This window comes from Varroa destructor, unplaced genomic scaffold, assembly GCF_002443255.2.
Source record: "Varroa destructor unplaced genomic scaffold, Vdes_3.0 BEIS01000001.1, whole genome shotgun sequence".
In the NCBI taxonomy this organism is placed as follows: domain Eukaryota; kingdom Metazoa; phylum Arthropoda; class Arachnida; order Mesostigmata; family Varroidae; genus Varroa; species Varroa destructor.
Window position 1 is genome coordinate 57264870 of NW_019211454.1, and position 24590 is coordinate 57289459.

The 24590-nt window shown below is 40.3% G+C and overlaps 2 protein-coding genes and 1 non-coding gene across 10 annotated transcripts in view; 1 reads left to right on the top strand and 2 right to left on the bottom strand.

Annotated features, from left to right (window-relative positions):
* Positions 1 to 81: 81 nt before the first annotated feature.
* LOC147758852 (uncharacterized) overlaps positions 82 to 24590 on the top strand; it is a 32695-nt gene continuing 8186 nt past the window's right edge. The window contains exons 1-6 of one of the 3 annotated variants that reach the window (XR_015323170.1): positions 82 to 149; positions 4411 to 4443; positions 17585 to 17616; positions 18479 to 18625; positions 20218 to 20467; positions 22692 to 22791. Coding sequence is in view for 1 of the 3 variants with exons in the window: in XM_086982764.1 (XP_086838890.1) it covers positions 139 to 149; positions 4411 to 4443; positions 17585 to 17616; positions 18479 to 18625; positions 20218 to 20326; positions 22692 to 22761 (402 nt within the window). In the remaining 2 variants the exon portion in view is untranslated. Of the gene's footprint in view, positions 150 to 4410; positions 4444 to 11484; positions 11900 to 17584; positions 17617 to 18478; positions 18626 to 20217; positions 20468 to 22691; positions 22792 to 24590 lie in introns of those variants that run through there. The other 2 variants (XM_086982764.1, XR_015323169.1) reach the window with 2 other exon arrangements.
* On the bottom strand, positions 120 to 24165 carry LOC111255602 (uncharacterized). Of its 6 annotated transcripts, none has more exons than XM_086982753.1 (6): positions 12646 to 12762; positions 4490 to 4547; positions 3846 to 3924; positions 2816 to 2958; positions 2097 to 2189; positions 120 to 858 (listed from the first exon to the last, which is right to left on the bottom strand). In XM_086982753.1, the coding sequence occupies exons 1-5, from the start codon at positions 12679 to 12681 to the stop codon at positions 2179 to 2181; spliced, it is 327 nt and encodes a 108-aa protein (XP_086838879.1). In that variant the 5' UTR covers positions 12682 to 12762; the 3' UTR covers positions 120 to 858; positions 2097 to 2178. The 6 variants fall into 6 exon arrangements, with proteins under 6 accessions (XP_086838879.1, XP_086838880.1, XP_086838865.1 ...); XM_086982754.1 differs by lacking the exons at positions 4490 to 4547; positions 12646 to 12762 and adding exons at positions 6394 to 6514; positions 7260 to 10647; XM_086982739.1 differs by lacking the exons at positions 4490 to 4547; positions 12646 to 12762 and adding an exon at positions 23991 to 24165.
* Positions 23904 to 23975, bottom strand: TRNAA-CGC (transfer RNA alanine (anticodon CGC)). The gene has a single exon. It is a non-coding gene; the product is annotated as a tRNA-Ala (tRNA).

Sequence of the window (24590 nt, forward strand, 5' to 3'; positions counted from 1 at the left end):
CACCACCAACAGCAACGCTCGCAATTGCTTTAGAAGTACCTGGCCAGCTACTGCTTGGTCGCAGACGATTTTCATGTTAAATCGCAAGGACCAGCAGCAACGGTAGCGTCTGCTTGCAATAGGCGCCGCCCTGGCGTAATGGTAGAAAAGTAAGCCAAATTTTTTAACAGTTACGCGGTGGCTAAGTGACGCGCGCTCAGAGAACGGCAACTGGTTAGATAGATAGAAGAGTATGTAAACAAACTACTACTACGACCATTACCACTCGTGTCTTTTCTGCTGTTGTTTCTTTTTCTACGGCAAATACTTTCAATCCGCCTCAGACCAGTAGCGCCAGAGCTGACGGCCCCATTAACAACAGCTATTGTTAGCGTCGTCGTTTTCTTTCTCTTGTGCGCTGCAATCGAAAGCTTCTTCTCTCCGTTAGTTTCAGTTATGGAATGAGTTATATATGTATATATATATATATATATATATAGTGCTAGTTTAACGACAGTTATACAGTTGTAAACCAATGACGCCTACAGGCATCTCATCCACAGCGGTCAAGCTACAGTAGAAAATGGCAGTCATGCGTTAGTGGTTGTTATGGCGGATTGCTTTCAATCTTGTAAATATTCTTTATTTTGTTGCCCTATAAAGTATCCAATGCCTTTCCTATTCTGGCCGTATGAGCCGCTCTAGTAGCTATTAATGAAAGAACATGGGATACAGTAAACGTTTTATAGCAGTTATTCAAATTTGGGAATCAGCAATGTCACTGCTTGTGACACGTTAATAAACTACGCTTAAAGTGATACAAACTTCTAACAATGCTTGGTCGGACGGGTAAATATCCAAGAATTGTTTCCACTCTTCCTGGAATACGTGAAAAAAAAACAAGAGGCAGGATTAAACAGAAAGCGAACCAATAGTAGAAGCCATACAGACTCAGCTAACACGGGGGTATATTGTAAATATCGCATTAAGCTCAGCAGTGGCAGCAAGCATATTATATGATCTTACCACCGAGTCAGATCAGATCATACGCTTTCTGGTGACCATTAATTAGGATCTCTAGTAGACATTGTCAAACGCCCTGAAAATCTATTGGTCCATACCAGGAGCGCCACTACGTAACTTATAAAGATTTCAGTGTCCGTATGAATTCACACAATAAACAGGCATCGAAAGTGATATATTGTATCCATGTTATTATTTCGTGTTATTTTAGCACCAACTTAATTTGGATGTAGAAATGCCCATTATTCAGTAAATTGCTGATGGGAAGACTGATATAGGTCGCTCGAACTATGGATGTTTCGAGTAGTTTTTCTTATATAGCGGGCCAGCAAATGTACTCTTTGTTTTCGTTATTAAGCGTCTCTTGTACCTAATGAAGAGCTGAAAGAAGTGCTCGATCTTCAAGACGAACTAACTGTTTAAGTTATAATTACTTGCTTACAAGTTCGTATTATTTTCTAATTCGTTTATTTTATTTAATTTCGTTTCAACGTACATAACATACTCTGATGAACTCAAATCAGGCTAATTCGAGAAAAAATTGGTCACTCTAATGAAAGCTCCGATGGGGAAGGAAATTAGCGATGATTCCGCTTTTTCCTTTAGCATGGGCCTCAGTTTAGGACAACATAATTAATTGAAACTATCTGCGGAATCTCTAGCATTGGCCGTTCGGCAGGCCCATCTGCCCAAGCTTGTTATGCATGAACGCAGCAATTGCTTTCACAATCAATTCCCGCCGTTCCTTTACAAAAAACTCGATAGCTTCCAGATAGCTCGTAAACGAGCCTTAAAATATACACATGTTTTACTGTATCGTCATCTGTATTCGTTCAAGCGGTTCACATCTCGGAATTTGTATGTTTATTCGTGTTTATCTGTGCATACAGTATCGATATGCGGTAGTGCTTTTTTAAGAAAGATTCTTGTGGGTCGAATAGCTACCTTGCGAGCATTTCCAACTTTAAAAGCTTGCCGAAGATATGCCCCTGAACCGTGTAAAGGCAGAAATGCAATATATGGAAAGTCTTAATCAATCGCAAATATAACATCAAATGAGATAATTTTGAAATATATTTATTTGAAAGACGTACTATTTACGTGTTGACGAAACACTCCGCCTGTTATTCCGTCCTGGTTTTCCATTCTTCGTAATTCTTTGTAACTCTTTTTTGCTTACTGGTCAGCTATGAATAAATGGAACAGATAATCGTGGTTTCTTCTTCAGTATTCTTCAAATTTTCTTCAGAGCTTTATATCAATAATGATAATTATTATACCTAAGTTAAACGGCATATCGTTTCGTCTAGAATATCAGACAAGTTACTGCAAGCGACCCAATGACCATACTATCAGCCCAACTAATATTAGTGAACATTTTAATTCTATAAATGTTTCCCTTTATAAATTTTCGAGTCTAAATGGAGCCTATCAAATATATGTGCTCTGTCCTTGAATAGCCTTTACGTGAGTATAGGTTGATTAGGCGTGGCACATCGTACCTATTTCATAGTTAGTTCGTCTTTATATAAAGACCGAACTAGCTATGCACTCGCGCAGTCATTTATTCGACTAGATCTGGTAAAAGTTAGAGACGTAAGTTTACAACAAACAAGCTATATAAATTTTCACAGTGCCTAAACGCATCTGAACACCTTATGCTAAAGAGCAGGAAACGGCCAAAGAGGGCTAAAAGAGGCCCAGTTCCTATCGGATTATTTCTGTTCTCTAACTTCATCCCACTATAGCCACTAAGCTGTGGCTTAAAGCTCATGACACTAAGACCATTGTTCCGTCCACATCGTATACTTACAAATAGCATAGCCTGACGCGCGATTTCTTGTTGAACGATTGTCAAGGAGAGACAGTTCTGCAGTTCGCCTTGCTCTTGACCGAATGCTGTTTGCCGTTTGTTCGCTCTTAAGCCGCTCGTATACAATTCTCTCTTTGCAGGCACTGAAAACGTTTTCTGTCTTGATCAGCAGGTTCCCGCCACAACCGTGAAAATTTGAACGTTCGGATGTTTTGTTTACGTTCAACAACAATTCTCTACTTCAATTTACGACTACATTTTTTTTATCCATACTTCTGAGCTATCTACTTAATTTCCATTCGCTGTTGTGCATGGTTTTCTAACTTACTTGACAAATGGATCTAGTTACCTAGTTGTCTTCAGGAAACGACTATAGGAGAATGGATTTACCAATAGTCGACTAACTGAGAATCCATTAGTCAATTCTCTCTCTCCCCCCCTTCTCTCCCTCTCTCTCTCTCTCTATATATATATATATATATATATATATATATATATAAAATTATGGATGTCTTGGACTATTAAGGCGAATACTACTCATATGTTACGTGACGTTACCTAGGTTTTGTGTGGGGTAATAGGCATGACTCAAATTTTAGTGAGTGCTTTATACGAATAGACTTCGTAACGCAAACAATATTTAAGATTCTGTTGTCGATCTCTTGATGATGTCTTTGTTTAACAATTTATTTTAAAGCTACCTTGTTTAAGCCTAAAAAGTTTTAATAATATTTATTTAAAGCACAGGAGCCGACGTAGTCTCCTGCGTCGAACCGTATTCCGCGTTATTATCGCCTAAACAAGAGTGAGTTGCACCCCAGAAATCCTTCTACGCGATAACGTAAAATAGTATGAACGAGTTAGTAACTTAAGCCCCCTGAGCCCTGCTATGATCTTGCCTCTGTTTAATTCCTCATATCGCCTAAGACTGCACAAAGCATTCCAATTTATATATATATATAGGAAATGTGAGAGAAGGAGATAAAAACATAGTTTGAACTTGATGATTGACATTGGCATTACTGTTCACCTAATCGTATGTCTTCCGTTGCTTCCCGAGTTTGCTGTTATGTCGAAGCCTCGTACGCGTACTGTGAGATGTAACGACCCTAAAAAAATGGAAGTACGTTGTTAGCTCACGTGACGACGGTTATTCCATTTGGCCCTGATTGTCAGAATAAAAAGGAGGATTTCTGGCCGGTTGGAATCTATGTGTTTTTACTATGAAGCGGCGAAAAATTGGCCGATTTTTATTGACACTTCTTCAACAAAACGTCGAATTTGTCGCACGTGAACAATTGGGCAAAGGTCGCAATTTAGCAAGGCCACACTATGTTGAGACAAGCTTCGGCAGACTTTGATAGCACTGCTGGCTACGCAACAGTGCGCCCCCTCTGTGCGTTGCAGGACAGCTTTGCCTAATTGGTCAATAGAGCTACCCTTGGGGGTCTGATTTTGTATGACGATAACTAGTGTCTGGACTATTTGTCGAAGTTAAATGATAGATAAGGCTTGGACCTGTTTTTAAGAACCCTATTGTGTTTGCTAATTTATGTGCTTATTACATGTAACACCTTATTGGAAACATGCCATAGACACATTAGCATCTGCGATCTGCACGATATCAGGTAAGTTACTCAACGTAATGCTATTGTCAGCATTTTTTGACTTTACCCGTTAATGCCGTTCCAAACAAACTGATTCCAATATCATCATTAAACTGATTATTACGCTGTAAGAACCGAAAGGGTAAAACAGAGATAATTTCAGTAACCGATTTAACCTATTTGAAAACTGTGACGCCAACAACTAAGTTAGTTTTATCTAGCAGGCAAATTTATCAGTATATATTGCTTTAGTATCTATTAGAATCCGCAAGAAGTGGTTCATAAAGAAGCCATCTATTTACTTAGTAATTATAGTAAAAAACAGCGTTAGCCAGTTTACTTACTGTAACAGTTTACTCTCAGTAGGCTTCAAGGACACAACACGAATTTATGTTCATTATGTATAATTTCATTTATATATAAGGAATTCGGCAATTACCGCGTCTTAGACTTTAATGTGGCACGACGCTTTTAACTATTCGCGAAAACTCCTAGACGTACCTGACGGTGGTGCTCGACCATTCCTTTGCCATATCTCTGGTAGGGTCCTTTTCATTAAATGAATCGTTAATGAATTAAATATAAATAAAAAAAAAAATGAATAATAATGAATTAAATGAAAAATCGTTTCAATCGACACTTGTTCAAGAGTTAGGATCCGTCCTCTGAATATGAAAAATATCGCCCCTACATAAGTAGGCTCAATCTAAAAAACTCGGTCGAAAAGAATTGAATGGCCTAATGCCCACGGCGCTAAATGATTCCTGCAAATCGGCTGTAGCAGTAGCTAACGTGTGCTCCATTATCTTGAAGTAAGTGCAACTGCGCTCCTTCAGGCAGGGTTAAAGCCTTGAGAGCGGCTGGTGGGCCCCCATCAGTCTAACACTGTTCTTTAATGAGAACCGAAAATAGAAATGTTGCATGCGCCAAGTTGTATTTGGAGACAGTACGATAAATCCGAGTCTTGCCTTATCTGCAGTTCTAACTAAGAGCTGCATCCAAATATGGGCTCCGACTAGTTCCAGTTTTTATTCTGAAGTTTATTAAATATAATAAGCACGGGTGAAAAAAGCAGTTCTCGAAACAAAACTCATCAAATTAACCAGATTTTGTTGTATTGTACCGTCCCTTGGTAACCTAGAACTATTGTATTCTGTTTTTTAGTAAATCACACACGGGGGCTTGCGCTTAGGCATTTCCGCAAGAAAATACAGAAAAAAACCGTGTTTTGCTGGGGTGAGAGTCTTCATTAAATCAAAGGCAAACGATTCCTTGGGTTTTTCAACTTGGGTTTATATTGGAGTCTTGCCTCGTCGTGGTGGAACGCAGTTTGTAGTAAAAGATACTCTAGTTCATTGTAAGTATTTAAAAAAAAGTCTCGGGGGCTGTCGCCTGTTACAGCAGCTCCCACACGAGATATGTTTAAGCAAGATGACCATAATTTTCGTTTTGTTCATACAGAAAATCTGGCATCCACTTTTTCCAAGGTTTGTCGAATATTAGACGCTCAAAGTATGTCTTAATAGTAGTTCTCAAATACACACCAACCATTCGGACAGCACACTCTCACAGTGCGGCCAAATACTTAACAACTGCCTTTATTTTCTATGGCCATAGCTCTGCGGGCCGACCCACAAATCGCATGGGTTACTTTTAAATTAGTTCGTGCTTGTTTGTCGTTGCATTTTCTATGTTTTACTTAGTTTTAGCTGAAATATGGTTTCAGAGATCATCTTGATTTATGTGAAGTCACGATGGGAAAATTGCTAGCTGGGCTGTCTATAGATGCTAATTTGAAGCTAAAATGTTACCGAAGACAGCTAATTAGATCCTTTCTGTGAGACACGAACTTCTCAAAACCTAAACTGAATTGAGTCGAATTAAATTGTACTCAAATTTTCCATTCGGTGTAGGTTTCGGATTAGGTTTGTAATAAGGATCAGTGAAGATCGTGCGTTTTATCAAACTTACCTTATTCAACCTAGCGCGTTAACCAAGCAACGGGCGGACACCAAAGCAACACGAAACGTCGACTACAGGTGCCTTCTACTTGCCCCACTAAGGACTAGGTTTAACTTGGCAGGAGATAAACCTGCACGAGCGAAACATCAACATCATATAATAACAAGCTCCAGCATTCATTTTTCTTTAATAGATTGTACTCACGAGCTATTTTTTACATCTTACGAACGATCTTGTTTACGGTTACTCATTGGTTTTCCAAGCCTGAACTCCTTTCGCAAATCTCTATCTTTAAAAACATGTTTACATAGAGAAAGTGATATTTTTAACAAACGTTTCGTGCAAATAAATTAGAATCTGGTCGCCCAGTTTCGACGTAAAACATTAGGCAGGACATCATTACATTTGTGACCTTGACAACCTCCTTTCTGTCCGTAATAACCAGCTAATTATCTTTTGTTAAGTATTTTCATTCTTCTTATAATATTTTATAACATGCACACATTTGCGACTAACAGCTGTGTATAATATCAATCTTACTTTTTACAGCTGAAATCTAACACAAATTTGTCTTTCTAGGGGGCAAAATACTGTGCTCGATACGGGCAAAAAGCCGTGCAACTCTTAAAACCGACTCTTTTCCCTTAGTATTCAGTAATTGCCCTTAAACATACGTTTTTTAAAACCCGTTTTCTGTTGTCTCCTGTCAGTTAATGTTTAACTATAAAACACTTCATAGCTTTTACACAGGCTCCGTATATATGAGTTTGGGTGTGGTGCTTGTGGCAGTGTAAACCGGTACCCAAAAATAACAACTAATGGCCAAAAAGGAGCTATATAATAGCACAAGATTCGCATCAACTCCTTTAACGTACCGGAGCGCTTTCTTGAACGTTGGCAGTGGCGAGTGGTGGACACTATCTTCACCATGATGATAATGGCCGTCGTCATCATCACGATGATTGTTGCTATTACTGTTGCATTGTTCGTTTCCATACTGAGTCATCGTAATCCCTCGCCGTTGAAATTTGTTTAAGTAGCTTTGATATCGCTGCGGGTAGAACCCACGCCAGCGTCTCTCGATAACAACAGTAGCGATGCGTTGCAGCGCAGCTGTAGCATCCGTATTATCCGGAATCTTTTTCATCTTGAGTTTTCTGGTGATCCTCACCCAAACATTTTTCCCGAGAAGAGACCAAATATTATTATTACTATTAACAGTAGTATAGTAGTACCTTTAATGGCGCTGCCGCAGTGGCTGGTCCTGTCGCTCCGTTCAGTGCTCGTTCCTGATTTTTTGAGAAAAACGAATTGGAAGATGAACTTTTCCGGCTTGGCTAACTGCGGAGCAACGTTGGGAGCCAGAGCTCCTGCTCCCCCTGCACTGATAATGAGCGAACGGCGACACTACTGATTTGGCCGTTGCCTTTTTCAACCACGTCTGTTTTTATATAACTTACCCACTATTGTTATTCTATAATGTAGTAATAATAATAATAATAATCTGGAACTTCAACAGTAACGGGGACAGCAGTTGCATGAGCAGTCGCGACATCCCGAGCACTTTCGGATACACACACGCAAGCCAACTATAAAAATGCTCACACAGCTCCGGCAGTCCTTCGCGTCTGACCGCCAGAGCCGTCGATGAGCCGCCGACAAGACCAGGCACTTCGCCGTCGGATGCGCGTTCACCGAACCTCGTGGCGCTCGTATCCACACAGCCGTGCCGGAGCAGCTATCGCAGATAGATGATGTCGCAATACGAGCAGTAAATTGCCACGCTTAGACAAACGGAACGAGCGACAGCATTGACACCCCACAACACGCACCAAGCACACATCATAGACTACCTATAAACTCAAGCATCCCTTGTCTCCAAGCCCATTTCCGTTATTCATCCACCACATCCACTGCTTGCCGTCGTCAGAAGCGGTAACGGCATCCTCGACGTTGCCTCCTTCTTGCACTTCTGCTATTTTCTGTTAACTTAACGGGATTTCCGTGTAGTTGAAGACAAAAAAGCCGCGACCAGGCATAAAAAGAAGTGGGCCGGACTAACTCCACTCAACGTCAAATCTCTTTCTCCCGCTCAAATCCGTACGACGGCGGCAGCGGCAGCAGTTGTCGCCGTCGCCGCCGCCGCCGCCGCCACGACGACCAACGCTTCCATGACTTCGAAAGTACCAAAGAGTTAAACTCATATGGCGCACGCTGGTGCGGCGTTGCAGCGACAGACGGCCGGCGTCGTGTTGAACCAGATACAAGTATTGTTTCGCAGACTCATGCGCTGCAAAAGCCCGCACTGCTTGTCGATCAGCAACGAACTAGCAGAGGAAAAATGCGAAGGAAAGGGATAAGGAGAAGTTCTGTGCAAGCTTTACTACAGCCGGCACAGCCACTAGCGAAAACCAAAGGAACAGTGCCCGCCATGGTCAATGCAAACCGGCCTGCTATTATATAGTATCAGCAACGTTCGGATTCCTGGCCCTTTTTTCCACGTGTCGTTGTTGAAAAACCAGCTGCTATCAACACTGACTGCTGCGGTAGCCGCGATGGCATTTGTGGGCAAGGGGGACAGTGTGGGGGGTCGTGTAGCGAAATTATATGGGCAGGATGACTATTTGACGAGCGCGGACATATTTACTGGAGCGGTGGGCAGGAACAGCTGTACAGGCAACAGCGATGGGTTTGCTGGACTCGTCAACTGGGTAGCTTATCTCTTTTTCTTTCTTTTTTGTATTTACTCCATTTTCTGTTAAGTAGCAGGTTTGTTCATGGTCGGTTATGATGGGCACTGCATTTTTCTTTCGAGTCGACTTGAAGTCTGGTGCGCAGTGCAGGCGAGGCCATTTTAAAGATTCTCATTCAAAAAACAATAGCTGCGTAAGAGAAAATACGCCGCATCGAAAAGCTATAGCCGTTGTGATTATCTGATGTTCGGAAGCATGGTAATACCATGGCCTGTACCGACAACTCTGTGGACAGTGGATAAACATAAGTAGAGCGAGGGTCAAGCTCGATCACTATAATCTAGTTTATCTGAAGTCACCCGTAACGGCTCAAGTAGCGGAAAACGTAAAAATATAATATAACCTAATTTGTAGTCACCAGCAAGACAGGTAGTTTAATTACGTAAACAGTTAGTCATATCGTAACAATCAAGAAAGCATCTGCGATTTGTAACACAGCGCAGAATAAAGATACCAGTCTTTGGTACATGGAGAGCCCCTTAACTCGAACACTCCGACCGGCTGACATCATTCGTAGGAATGGGCTAATGAAATTGGCATTATATGATGGGTTTGTTTTTGATATCGATGAGTGAGAAGCAGATATATTTCAAGAAAAGTTATGCACCTTTTGACGAAATAGCTACTGGTGTCAAACTTTTCTGTTAAACGGACCCATTTGTTTCGGCTAGAACTCTTCGTAAATAGGTTTGATCACCATAAAAAATAAATACTGTCTCCATACCTTGCTCACTAATAAGTTTAAGAAGATTTTGCCCTCATACATGTCTCTTACTTGCTGCTTTCGCCAATGCACACATGAGTGCGATATCATTTAAAAACCTCACTTTTTAGACCTGGTCCCGGCGCCGGTGGATAGCTTCTACAACGAATCGCAGTTTTTAAATTGAACGTAATCGCGAATGCAGCACCGTTTGGAGATTAGCAGAAAAAAATATATTTTCTCCGGACTGCAACGATCAGGCACTTGCAACTGTTACGCTGATGTTCTGGTACCCCTGAGGACGGCAACTACTCACACCAGTTAATCTATCTAGCACACTCTCCTAAACAAACATAGTTTTGTATATTTCTAAAAAATCGTACTGCTTATTTTCATATAGCTTGTATGTTAGTATAAAAATAATTGGGGCTCGCAGCGCTTTGCGCAATGCCAGATATCGGCACCGTATGCCATGGCAAGTGAAAACAGAAAATAGTACACACACACACACACACACACACACATATATACATATGTAACTACCGTAGTAACTTGATTTGCCTCGCTGTGCGTCAAACAGCGAAGGTACGATTAACAAATTTTATAATAAAATAAGGGTGTTCGCTGGAAGACTTGTCCATTGTAACTCCTTTTGGGTCACCTCCGTATTCCTTGAATTTATCATTGGAAACCTATTCATACAGAATTATGCTTTTCCTTCTACTCGGGGAACATTAATTCCCGAGGCAAATGTTCTAGTAAAGTGATCGGCCTAGAGCAAGGATACATCTGCTAAGGCCCATCAGTAAAGAGTACCTGAAACTATCCTGCAGTGATATCCCGCAGATGAAAGTGGACCATGAAGGTCTATTTCAGAGAAACCAGACCCTGCTGGCGGTTAGTGAGAGCATATTTGCACTATAACAAATACAGTTCTACAAGTCCACAAGCACACGAGCGTTGATTAAAGAACTTTTCAATGACACTGGCTAAAAATTCACTGCGGAATATGTTACTGGTAATTTATTTTGTTATCAAAATTTTAGAACGTGTAACCTTTGTTGAACAAGCAAGATAACCATCTTGTGTTTTTTTTCTGCCACAGCTTGTTTTGCCTACTCCGATGTTAGACCTTAATTCTGTATATCGCATTGTATAACATTAGCTATCCTAAGGATGATATGGGCCAAGTTAAGGTGAGGTGAAGTGGGCCACTGCAGTTCGGCCATATCTGAAATTCAGAGTAAAGTAACTACATAGCCTCAGAGTACAACTCAGTCAGCCGGTGTATTTTCTATAAATGTCTATTTAAACTAAGATAATGATTTATACTGGAAGCATGCACAACCATTATAAATACACAGGATTCAATGCAAGTTGGCTTTAGAGCACTGCGATTCACTTTTCAAACAGATGTGACTTTTCAACGTGCCAATAGTTGACCCGTTAAAAACCCAACCTTCCATTGCATCGCAGAACTCCATGTGGACTTATGGTAGACGAGTCATAACCTGCTTAACTTGCCAGTAAATTATCGTAGAGCTTTGTCTCTTCTAACTATAGCCACAGTCCGTTCTCAGAAAGCAGGCAATTTACTCTGATTTTGTTGAATGACTGACCATTTACGACAGAATCATTAATGGCCTATATAACCCTATTCTTGGCTACTTCTTTAGCTTGTGAGGCCTATGACCTGTCTTTTCTCTATTTTTTTGAAAACGAATCAATTGTACTGAGCCTGTTTGAGTCAACGTGGTGATATTTTTCGCGTAATAGGTTCAGATCCACCTTTTCCTATACGTGACTAAAGCAATGTACGAGATATCTCGATGTGTTATAGTAATAGGGTCTGGCGCACGAAACCAAAACGACGTAGGCGTTCGTTACACGACGCGTGCTTCCCAGAAACTAAGTCGCGATCAGCTGTTGAACAGTGCTATGAAGGATCGGTCCTAACAACCTTTGAGAGAACTTCCTCATGACTGAGATTAAAAATAGAAAAGACTTAAACAAACTGTAGACTACAGTGTTCGCTTCTAGATCACTAGACAGCGATGTGGTAAGTAAACGATAGAACACCTGTTTAGACATAGGGCGAGCTTTTCTATTTGCGCGAATAGCAGTAACTCGTTAGAACAAAGGCGAAGTATTTAATTTGACGTTAACAACGTTTGGCTTAACTTACGACCCGAGTTTCAATTGGTCGAGCGCCTCTTTGAGAACCGCGCCTGCGTCCTTAGCCAATATCACTTTGTTTTTAGAAACGTTTCCTTGTAGCGTGTTTTTTAATAATTGACTACTCGATCATTAATAGTGAGCGGACGGAAATGATGTAGAATGAAAAAATTAAAACTATTTGGATACGTATTGGCATGCGTATACGTGAAATTCTTGATTGGTGCCAAATTTATTAGTACAAACAATGGTTGTTTACTGGTGACAATGAGGATGTAGTAAAAATTGCCGTTGTTGATCGACGACACAACATAACGCCTATCAATAACGATCTCGCGAGCTTAAATCGGCGATTCCGGATCTGCCGCGTAACGGAACTTGAACTACAGGTTCCGTTACGCGGCACTCACGGTTCGCTAGGAGAAAGAGTGTTGTGGATACTTTTACGTTGAAAACGTAGCCAGAAATGTGAAAAACACCTATTTACGTTCTTAAGTTTTTTTTTTTGCTTTTTTATATTATTATTTAATTTGTAAGTTGTTGGAGTATATACATTTAGCAGTCGTTTTGTGCTTTGTCGAAATCTGAAAACATGTAGATGTACGAATCCGAAAATTTCATTGTACATACGTTAACGCCGTTGTTTGCTTGTTGCAATCTTAGCATGGATAATTTGAAAAGATATTCAAACGTGCCTGGGTGGAGTATTTAACATTACATCTAATTCGCACAGTGAGTACATCTACGATTCATTTCAATGATAAGTTAAGTTATTGTCAGTGTCTCTTTGTCGTCTGCTGCGTCAGTTGATGATGGCATTTCAACACAGAACGGCAGTAGGAAAATCAACAAAACTAGCGGCAGTTCTTCACAGATACACCTATCGAGCACATGTATGGTGTATACTGGACGCGATTGATCCGGTGGATTGGACAGCCATTGTGTTCGAAGGCTGCCTATGATCCTGAGCATAGTATTCGTTCTTGGCTTAGCTAAATTAGTCGGTCCTGTGTCTTCCGTCGTTTAACGAACTGGGCAGATCGCTGGGTTTGCCTCTGTGTAGGTGCTACCAACAGTCGTCCACTACCGTTGCTGTCGAAACTGTAGTTTCTAAGAGGAGATGTGTTTCTTCCTGAGTGCTAGTTATCGATTATGTTATTATATATTAAGACCACTTCGCATTATTAGTATCTGCTCTAGACTTTTAGCTATACTGCTAGACGCGTTAATTTTTAACTGACCTGAAAGGACACCAAGTTTAAAAGCCATTGTGAAATAATAATAGAATTATTTCACTATCGAGAAGCGCTGCCAGCCATTTCGTTGCGTGTTTCAACACCACGGTCGCTCTTATTTCGATTGGCTTTGGCGCGTACAGATCCCAGTGGAGTAAGTTCGTGATTCCAACCTTTAACATGAAATTCCAACAATTTGATTTAATCATTTGTAATTATGTGTCACTAATGAGCCAGTAGTGTCTGCCAAGGCGTGTCGGCGTGTATTATTTGATTTTTGTCTTCTTGTTTGACAGAGAACGAACATCTTTATGTCGCGCGCATATGGCGATGAAGAAACTAAGCGATCTTTTTTCTCAAATCATCTCTTTCGATGAAGGATCTCACACTTTCGCAAAACTGTTCCTCGATGCAACTATCTCGACAGCCAGCCCATGGTTCCTGTCCCACCCTCAATGTCATAGAACCATATATTGTCATATTGTTTCTAGGCTTCGGCTAAACTGAAGACATTTTTAGATCACTTGAATGTTCAGCTCCGAATTTTGTTGTCTTAAGTAAACATTTACTTAAACAGAAACCGAAGTTAACGTTCTTGGCGCACGCAAACGGCCTCATATCCCTACGCTAATGTCTTGACCAACGTGTATCAGCTGTCTACGGTAGCAAAGATGGTGTCAGTGATATAATGTACATGCATTATTATTGCTGGATTACCAATGAAGCGTACCTAGGGGCCTTGTCTAGACCGTAACGGCAGTGTTAACATCGTTTGACGAGACTAACAGAGTTATCAGGTCAGGAAAATCCAAATTATCTCAGCGCCCCAGCAACATCGGAAGGGAGAACCGGAAGAATCGTTTATAGCTTCTAACTTGCGCACGATGCCAGAAACTTGGCTGGGGAGACATCCCTTAACATTTACACATCCTCAAACTATTACACATATCAAGACGCAAGTTATAAACAACACGAAATAAAATGATAATAATAATAATGGTGAATAAAGTTGATAATTTGCTGAAGCTGTTGTAGAAGTTTCGGCATACTGTGGAACAAACGAAAAAGCTATCGCAGAGCGTAAAGCGAAATGGCTACTTCTACCTGTCTTTGTCGCGGTAACGATAATATCCTTAAACTTCAAGCTCGATGTTCTTCCATTGCGTCAGTGGCGTACTTAAGCTCGAAAAGAGAACCTTATTCAACACGAATAGCTACATTCGCTCACGCACACACACAAACGGAGTCAAGCACAAAGTATGAACGATTTTCCACGAGTGTTACATGCTTGTGCAACCTAACTGTTTTCATCATATTCACGTCTTCAGAACAACTCGCTTGTAAATATGATTCTCTGAAGTCAACTAAGAAATATATGCTATAAACAAGCTCATGAGGTCGTTTTATGTTGAAAACATCCCTTACATAAAAGCAGGCCACATCATTTTTTATCTGGCACGTATATACACATTTATATAACAAAGCAAAGCTTCGTATACAATAATATAACCTTGTATATATATATATATATATATATGCAAACGTTTTACTGTATAATATGCTAGTATTCTGTACCACATGCAAAATAGTTAGGTGATATATTCCATGCTACACGTTAAACCGCACTCAAAGAAGATGTTTGATACAAATGATCGAGCTTCAGTCTGCGTTAGGGGGAAAGAAGTAGCTTGCTCGCCAAAACATTGCTAACATTACAGTTTGAGAGTCTTTGGAATGGATATAGTAGAAATGCATCTGTGAATATTATCATCATGAAGCACTTTTGGCAGTACTACGTACAATAGTTTCACAAAAAATTAAACTGATTTTATTAAGGAACCCTTGCTGCTTGACTAAATACAAACAAACATCTAGTCCTTACTTGTTTTGTAGGGCGGATAGCGTGCCCCTGTTTATTCTAAGTTTACGCTATAGCTGTTTTGCTTGAATAAGGCACTTAGCGGAGCGAGAAAATTATTGGGCGAACGACTACATCACTTATATATAATATATAAATAATAATCAAATAAAATATTGTATATACTATGACATGTTGTATCGGCTATTCGTGATGCTTTCATGAATCATCACGGTCGCGTGACTGTCGTCAAGAGAAGCCCCTTGTGCTCCTATCTTTGGTTTCGTTGGAAAATTCTCTACCTTTAGTAAGACCTGATCCTTCACCTTCTATAGCAGGCTAGTAAAGGGCTGCTTGTTCTTCCGACAATAAAAGTCATTATTAAAACTAACTTTTCATTTTATTGCATAAGGTTTTAACAAGAACCAATAACAACTTTATAATACTGGTCTTTTCAAGATCTTTTCGAGATGGCACCTGATGCTGTTCTTTTTGTAACGTATCAAAATCAAAGGATGCTATAGTAAAGCGAACATTTCTAACTAACCGTAGGTGATCTGAGTTCAGTATCTAGTGTGCGTGTTTAGGGCAACGTAAGGCCCAGAAGTTGGAAGTAATCGAAAATGATCATTTCAACCCCTCGTCACTGTTAAATAGCTTTACAACGACCTTAGATAGATCAGTAAATGAAACGCAAATATAACCCCCTCTGGAGTTATGTCGCGTTTGAAGTCACGCAATTAACAGAGCCATTGTTGCTCTGAAAGTCTTTAGTCAGAGCCGCATCGTCACTGGTCAGTATTTCACCATCGCGAGCCCCAGTGATAACGGCTACGTCAGATGTCGTATTGTAAACAGTTTTAAACGAACGACAAGCAGGTCATAGTGGATCGTAATCGTCAGGGAGAAAATGGACGCAGCATTTATATTCGGCCAAAAAAGGTGCTATGATATCTTGGTACTTCACAGTAAGTATTTTGGGCCGAATACGCAAACGTCTCTTATGACTCCTACTCGACTTTGTACCGACATCATTGTAGATTGATACCCTTGTCAATAGACCGTACGCTATTGCAATGCTATACTAACTTCGAACGTAATGTGATTCTGTATTTTAGCTAGAAGGTATCGTATTTAAGCCATCAACAGTTACGGTTTTTTTTTTTATAAGTAAGTCCACCTAAAATATTTCGAAGTATTCTTCGATATTAGGTGTTTAAATGGGTGAATCTGCTTCTGTTTGGTAGAACATACTGAAATTAAGCATTAAGATGAATATATCTTTGTATATAAGAACTACGTAAACGATTTACTTCTGTGTAACATTCAAGCAAAGGCGTACTCCTAGGACCATAATATGACCTGCTTCGGACGAAATTCGTGTTACCTCGTCGCACAGGCCTTTATTATTGTATGCCACTGCAATATGCCTTATAAATGTAATTTGTAACAAAGAAGAAAACGGAATGAAAATTTCTACAGTTGTCGTAGATACTAAATCGAACTGTGGAACCGATGATATGGACAAAGCTGCCATATTAACACGGTCGACCTATAAAGACTGTTTGTGTTTTAAAATGCGAAATATCCGTAAATCACAATTTACACGGTAAAAAAAGATGGGATTTGGCCTGTTCGACTCAGAGATTATCTTGATACTTTATAGCAACCGGTATAGGGGTTTCAGCACAAAATGACCGTCGTTGCATCATTTGCCTTCATCCGTTATTGGTTATTGATCATTCTCCTCCTTTCCCATGCCAAAGTGATTTCACTCGAAAAATAGATTTCCTTCACAGTTCACATCTATTTTTGTGGACAATTTGTTGGTCGAAATGGGTTTTCTATCGTCTGGGCATCCGCAACGTCCACGCGGATAGAAAGATTCTCTTATTATATCTGGAAAATTGGCCACGCTAAGGTAATTTTCCGTCTACTTCCGCGCTTAGTGTATTGATAGGAGTTCACATAGTATGGATGCCCTTAGCTACTAACGAGACATTCGAAAATATGGACTGGGAAAAGAAATCTTTTTGATCATATTGCCTGCTAACGTTTATCCGCACGCAAAGTATTATAGTTTCATTTAAAAATTAGTCGCTCATCCTTGCTGTTTGTTCGTATAAAAAGGACGATATATTAAGAAGGAGCCATAGCCTTCCCTGGATAATCTAATGCTAGGGCGTTTTTCAACAGCGATCCGTTAGAATAGAGATTCGAGTAAAAAAATATGTTTATGAGATGTTTGTGGGTTGTTTACGACAAAACCATAATCTAATAACAAGAAATTAAACTTTCGAAAATTCCTCTATTATTATTATTATTCGGTACTACCTAAAAAATCGGATTGCCGCCTATTGGAAGACACAAAAAAGCAGGCCATTTATAAACTTCACCATAATGAAAAGAAACTTACCCTAACCTGGATGCTCGTTTATAATGTTCTTCTTTTTTTTTTTTTTTTTGTTTTATTTAGTTTCAGCGAATCGTCAGCATTGAGCGTGCCAGGTAAAGAGGAACGCACACCTGTTGGTATTTTTTTCTCTGCGAACATCTTTGCAATTAACTAGTTTGGCTAAATCGGTTTATATTTAAACAAATATATAATCTCTCTTTTTTTTTTCATCTTCTTACGCTTCCGAAGTTAACTGGTTTCGAAGGGCTAAAGTTAATGTCGGTTAAAATGTTGCCAACAACGCTTACGCCGGTGAAAATCACAATTTCATACAGAAGTTGCCAAACGTTATAGTGGTTAGTCCTTGCAATCCCTTATTGCCAATGGCGTTTTTAACTTAGTTCAATCCATTTTCTAATGCTAAAGTGTTTGTTCGATGACTTAACAGAAAAAATATTCTGTGAGTTGTTAGAGCAAGTTCGATCAGGGGGTGCATCATCTGAGCATTGTCTATCGGCGGCCTAACTAAGTTATTGCTATAGACTGTGGTCCGTACAGGTCATAGCGTCTTTACTATACATCTGGAAACATTTTAGTCTTAACTTAGATAACACTATGCTAATAAAGCCTATGAAACAAACGAGCAACTCTTATCCAGGAAAAGGAATACCATAAAATCCACAAATTTTTTTTAATAATTTGTATAGCCTGTCTCCCAATGAAATTGTAGTTCAATCGCCTAACGGATCAGACATTCATCTCTAATAAATTTGGACGAGCTGATTATAACGACAATTTATTACATATAGAACACATTTAAAAAGTCGATATGCTTTTCTAGAGAAAGCAAAAAATAGTAGATTTTGGGCCGTCGCTGTATGTTGACAGCGTATGCAAGGATACAAATATTTACCATATTGAAACGTATTTTTGTTCGTTGCAATTTTCGTGCGTCATTTCGGTACAATGGTCTAGCCGTTGTGTGCAACATGGCGCTTCTGTCGGAAAACAATACTTCGCCGGAGTTTTACTTGCGTCTGATCGCTACGCTTTTCCCACGCGACGCTTTAGGTATATTTTGGACGCGTTGCTTCAGACGGCTCAAATCGATCGACCGTAGAGGTAATGCAATACAAGAATGATTAATATCGGTAAGTAATTATCAAAGATCATTAGGATATTTGAGGAGTCAAATGTAAATTATGCCACTTTCAAACGTAGCACATGAACACATTTTATCACCCGGAACAACTTTGCAGGCGGGAACATTTGAACAAACTTCAAGTTACTTACAATTAGCAGATGGAATTTTCTAACTATTTATTCTAGGTCTTTGGTTGTTTACGACGATACAGGTGCCATCAACGAGTTTAGTGGGTAAGATATTATTTAGAGGTAAACATCAATGTACAGTGACTAGATTTTCGCTTCTTGAAAAGCGCCAGTGGGATCGTTTCGGTGAAACAACACTGCATTACTGGTGCAATTATTTTAAGAACAGAAATAGGAAGGTTGAAGACTACCGAAGTAATGACTGCACCTCAAAACCTCAAAGCCAAGACCGACTCTTTACTATCAATAAAAAGCCTGCCTGGAGCACACTATCGCCATTGGTCACTGTTAATCAGAGAACAAGGCAACACAAGAAAAAAAAGCAACCTTCGTAACAGTGTAGACTATATCGCACGTGAGCTGATGCTTCTATTCCCATCAGATATTAGGGATATTTGTTATTACAGGATGTTGCCCGAAAGGAAACGATTGACACTGGCAGATATTCGAAGAGCCTCACAGACTTGCGACGTAGCGATCGACAGCGCATGGTTCGACTTCATCAGCACGTCCCCATTATGACTCGAATTTCGGAAAACCGAAGCGAGCATTGGCGTCAGGCTCTAGAAATACAAATTGGAAGTCTGGGATGACCCATAGTGCTATCAGTCACAGTTTGCAGAGAGCTCTATGTAAACTTTCAATAATTAGAGCAGAGCAGCAGGTCTTTTTCAAGGGCTGAACTTCATTTTACAACAGGCTTTATGCTTGACTCACTTAATCGACGGTCTCATAAAAGCTACACTAGTCATTCGCTTTACTTACCTTAGTGGGACACAGTTAACACATCGTACATCGTACACCGTACACATCATCATAAACTAATAAATAAAAAATTTATGAGCTCTTTTATGTAAAATGTGTGACGCTCATGAAGAATGATACCAACGCAAAGCTCATATATGCAGAGCTTAATTCAAAACGATTATATACGCCTTAAATTCGTTTTAAACTTGAGCACACAAAACGGCATTTCTTCTTCTCTCTGTTCTTTCTGAAAAACGAATTATCTCATTGGCAGATCTATTGCCCCCACCCCCAACCCCTCATGGCTGTGGTTTTCCTTCACGTTTATCGTAACCGGCTCTATGGCCATACAATTCCAACCAATGTGATCAACTATCCAATACTATTTAAATGAGCATCAGATAATGTTGATTATAAAAACGATGATGATCGTGTTGATTTATTTACGCCCTCGTATTACTTTTACCGGTCTTTCATAGTAGTCTATTTGTAATTAAAGGAAGTATCGTGGTACGGTCTTTATTACTTATTCGCTTTTTCGAGCTTACGTGTCTCTATGGTCTGTCAGTGTTAATAGTAGATTCCAAATTTATCAATTCATCTATATATGTGTTTTTTTTTTGCCATTTCTTCAGTTTCACCAACGCTGTCGTTGTTTTCGCCGCTATCACAGGCGACGCTGACGAAGCATCGTAGGGGCACTCATCTTGAAGACAAGGCGTGTCCCCGAACAAAGATCGTCAGGTATCTTACATAAACAAACAACAGAAAAGGACGAAAAGGGTTGCCGAACGTGTACGGGTTCGGAGTTACACGTTCAGACTACCGATAAACGGCTTTAACCTGGTTTCTCTCTGTAACACTATAATTGTCAACGCTGTTGAGGTGGGTTCCTTTACAATGGCAACAACATTATGCAGAACACGTGCGCCGGGCCAAGGCGTCATTAACAGCCGATAACTTTGTTAAGTTGACTAAAGACAGAAGACTATAAGAGTGGAACACGATCCGCCAGTGACCGAGTAAAAAAAACAGCAGCGCGACGGAAACGGAAGACGGATATCTTTTGCGGGGCAAGAATACCTAAATCTAAATCTGACAGGGATTAATGAAAGCAGGAAGTTCTCAAGATCATCATGGCTCACCGAAATACGGACATTAGCATGACCTATTAGCGGCACAACACTGACCGTCTATCTAACTGACCGACTGGGGCTGACCGCGGTATGCTCTTAACGCGGTGACGTGCAATTTCAATCAAAATGAAAAAAACCGTGATGGGCTACGATAAGATGATACTGAGTGCGAAATGTGACGGGTGTTTTGCCGGGTCCGGTTTCGCCATGACGGTAAACCGCCGCGTCTGCCGCCAAGGCGTGCTAAGCATAGTCGATTTACATAAAACGATTTTCCCTAAATAAGCTTATACCGATTGTTTTCAAATAGTCACAAACGATCCCCCAAACAAAGCAATGGCTTTACATTCACAAAGAAAAATAAAGTCAACAGCGGTATAGATACATGCTTGCACATCATCATCATCAACAACAATTGTAACTAAGAATATTTAGGCAGATCCCTTTTTGAAGGAGTACACCAGCACTATATATAACCCATTTACAGGTTCGCTCAAAAATGATTAGAGCATATTTGCGGAACTGTCTATAACACAAGTGAAACTGAAACTCCTTATAATTACCACCGTTACAGCAGCAGGCTTATTTAAATGGACGTTTGTTACTTCAGGCGCTCGCGACTACGTGAACCGCCGGCGACGCCATCCGATAGCGAGCGCTCACGTAGTTTTTTCGCGTCTTGCAATTTTGCGGCGTAAGGTACCGTTGGCGTTTTAGACTTGATTTGTCGGAGGCCAAAGAGGCATCATTTTCGTCATATTTTGCCTTCATGGTCGTCGCCATCAGTATCGTAAACGATCACTCAGATAGGAGACGCTAATCATACGGACCGACCTGCCAGTTCGTCTTTCGCTGCAATACCACCCTAAATATAGCAAAGGCTGCAACAATTGCTTAAATACGAGACAATGAAATACAGCTGAGCTTATGACCAGAGAAGCATCATGGCATAAACAAACGAAGGAAACAAAGCTTTCCGGTCAGACAGCCCCTGACATGCTCCTTTGAGCCGTTTCTCTAGCGATCGCTACAAAATCGTAGCACCAGACACGGCGCCAACGCTGACAGCGGCAGATAAGTGCAGTAGGATGAAATTGTGGCAGGACGGCTAGTACACATATACATCTATATGACTGACTATATTTTGGGATCTCTTCGTTCACAAACGGACCCCTTCAAGACGTTATCATGCTGAGCCGGCGATCATCCCCTTTGGTGGGGTCGTGTGATGTTGAATCGAAGACGACGTCTGGGCTGCCACTTCCAGCTCCTTCCTGTGCGCTGAGGTGGCTAAAATCGCTTCATCGCGAGCGCCGCTTGTGTCTGCACAACCTACGCAGACCTCTGTTTGCACGTGTCGGACTGTGCTGCCGATAACCCGGGCATGGCGCGAACAACTACGCCAGCACTAGGATACACGGAACATTCATCGGGGGAAGGGGGGGCATCAGTGAGAAACAAAAGTTGACCAAAGAATCGCCAAAATTGTTGACGCTAATAACAGCAGCTGCAGATGTAACAGTAAGCAACAGGTAGCAGCGGCGCACCAACGTAAATACCGCTAACCGTGGAAGCAATTGCTGCGAACTAATCAATCTGCTTTCCTACAAGCAGTTCCCTAACTATAATAACGCGCATTAGGTTGTGGTCGTTGCGGAAAACTCCTTTCTGCCGTTGAAAGGTGACCCAGCGAGCTCGTGCAGCCAGAGAAATCATTGAATGAGAAATTATCATGAACTGCATCACGATTGGATAAGGAATATCCGATCAATGATCGGAATGCTTCGAAACATAACCTGTTTTTATTGGACTTCTACTACTCATTCGAAATATAAAAGATTATTCACTTTCGACAATAGTATTGCCGTAACTATTACATTGCTTTGTTAATTTTCCATATGATTACTCTTAAGGCTAATTAATAATAAACAAGTATCGTTGGGAGCCAATAGTTTATTTACTTCCTATTACAGCCTTCTGGAACTCTGGAGCTCTACATTAACGTCACAGTTGACTGCGGGTCCGCAACGGCAACAGGATTAGCCGGGAAAAAGACGTCAAGCCAATGAAGAGGTAGGTAAGAAGCAAAAAATTCGCATCTGAAGTGGATGCATTGCCCGTGTTTGTTCAGCGCTACTGTATATAGCGCTACTCTGTCTTATAAGCGATTTGCATTAAGAAGCCCAAACTGATAGAAGGGGTAGTCGACGGCAAAAAATTGAACAATTACATATATCATCCTGTATCTTGCCCCATAGGCAGGGTTGAAGATGTTCAAGAAATGATTTTTTAGAACAGTACTAGAAAATGTTTTTCATTTACTTAAAGCATTGTATTAGCCATCTACTTGATAGTGCTCGTCTGAGATGATTGTCTGATTTTTGTAGGAATACTCGGAAAATATACAAACATAGCTTTAGCCTGGGTCGTTATCTAGTTATGATTTATGGTGTGAAAGTTGCGAGCCCTCAAACAACTGAAGACGCACAGCTTCGAATATGCCTTTTGCCTTAACTGACCCTCATTAGCCCTATTGTGTGGATAAGTTTTCATAATTACCTTTTAGGGTTGACACAATGCACTTATCAGAAAGCATACAGTTGATTCAAATTCACTGATTTCCCTTGTACTAATTATTTTTTTCATATCTTCCACGAATACCTAATCCGTCCGGAGAGGTTCTAGCTGATTTACCTTACCTAACAGCGTAATCCTAATAAACACTCCTAAAAGACTTTTCGCATCTCATTTCAAATAGCGTGAACTTGTTGCCAAACCTTCGGCAAGCTCCTGTACTCACCCGAGCGCAACACCGTACAGGCCTGCGCGATTTTTATAGATAATTGTGTAAGACTTAACAACAACCAAGATTCTCGATTATCCACAAATAATCCTACTTTAACTAAACAGAAAATATATATTGTTTTTTTTTAAATCAAATCTTTAAAATCTTAGTATTATATAAGAATAGCATGGCAGAGTATATATACATTCATGCGAAGAATAATCGAATGATGATCAAAACGGTTAATTGTGGAACTGTTAGTTGATCTACGATGACAATTTCTTTTGAACGTGGAAAAAAAAGGTTTTAATAAATGTAAAGAAAACCAGCTACGCATGAGAACAATTATCTACAGGTACGTAAGTTCATAAGTGTAATCTTTGACCGAACCTCTTAAAATTGGAGATGCCGGGGATCGAACCCGGGGCCTTTCACATGCGAAGCGAACGCTCTACCACTGGGCTACATCCCCATTGTTTGATCTTACCGGGCAAGTAATCGAGCGCGAGTGAAACAGAAGCATCGTCCAACAGCTCGGGATTCGAAACGATCCAACTGGACCTTATTGGATTAAACCAATTTAGGATACACTTCCGGAGGCAGAAACTTGCAGTGCAACTTCGGCTGGACGTAAACTTTGACGCTTGAAGCCGTTGCTGCATTGTACAGGACCGACTGGCTCACAAGATTGCAGTACTTGATAGTGGTTGTTTCCTAAAAAGAAGCGCATTGGCTTAGTGCCAGCTACGATCATTTGTTACGAGCGGTGCTGTCTTTATCTAGCTATCTTTGATGTCGAGAGAGTAACGTAAATATATTTAATATGTTGTCGCCGTCCTGTGTCATTTACACACGGTTATACATGCATTGCGTGAGACAGAAGTGGACGATTGAATCTTCTTCTTTAATTGTAATGATTGCATTTTAATGCGGGAAGCACGTGAAAAAATGTCGCATCTTTAAGCTTCTACGTTATCAGATGATTTGGACGATAATAGTAGGGTCTAGAAACAATGTTTAGAAACCAGCTTTATTAGTCACTTTTAGTGGAAGAAACAATTACTTTAACTGGAATACAAAGAAAATG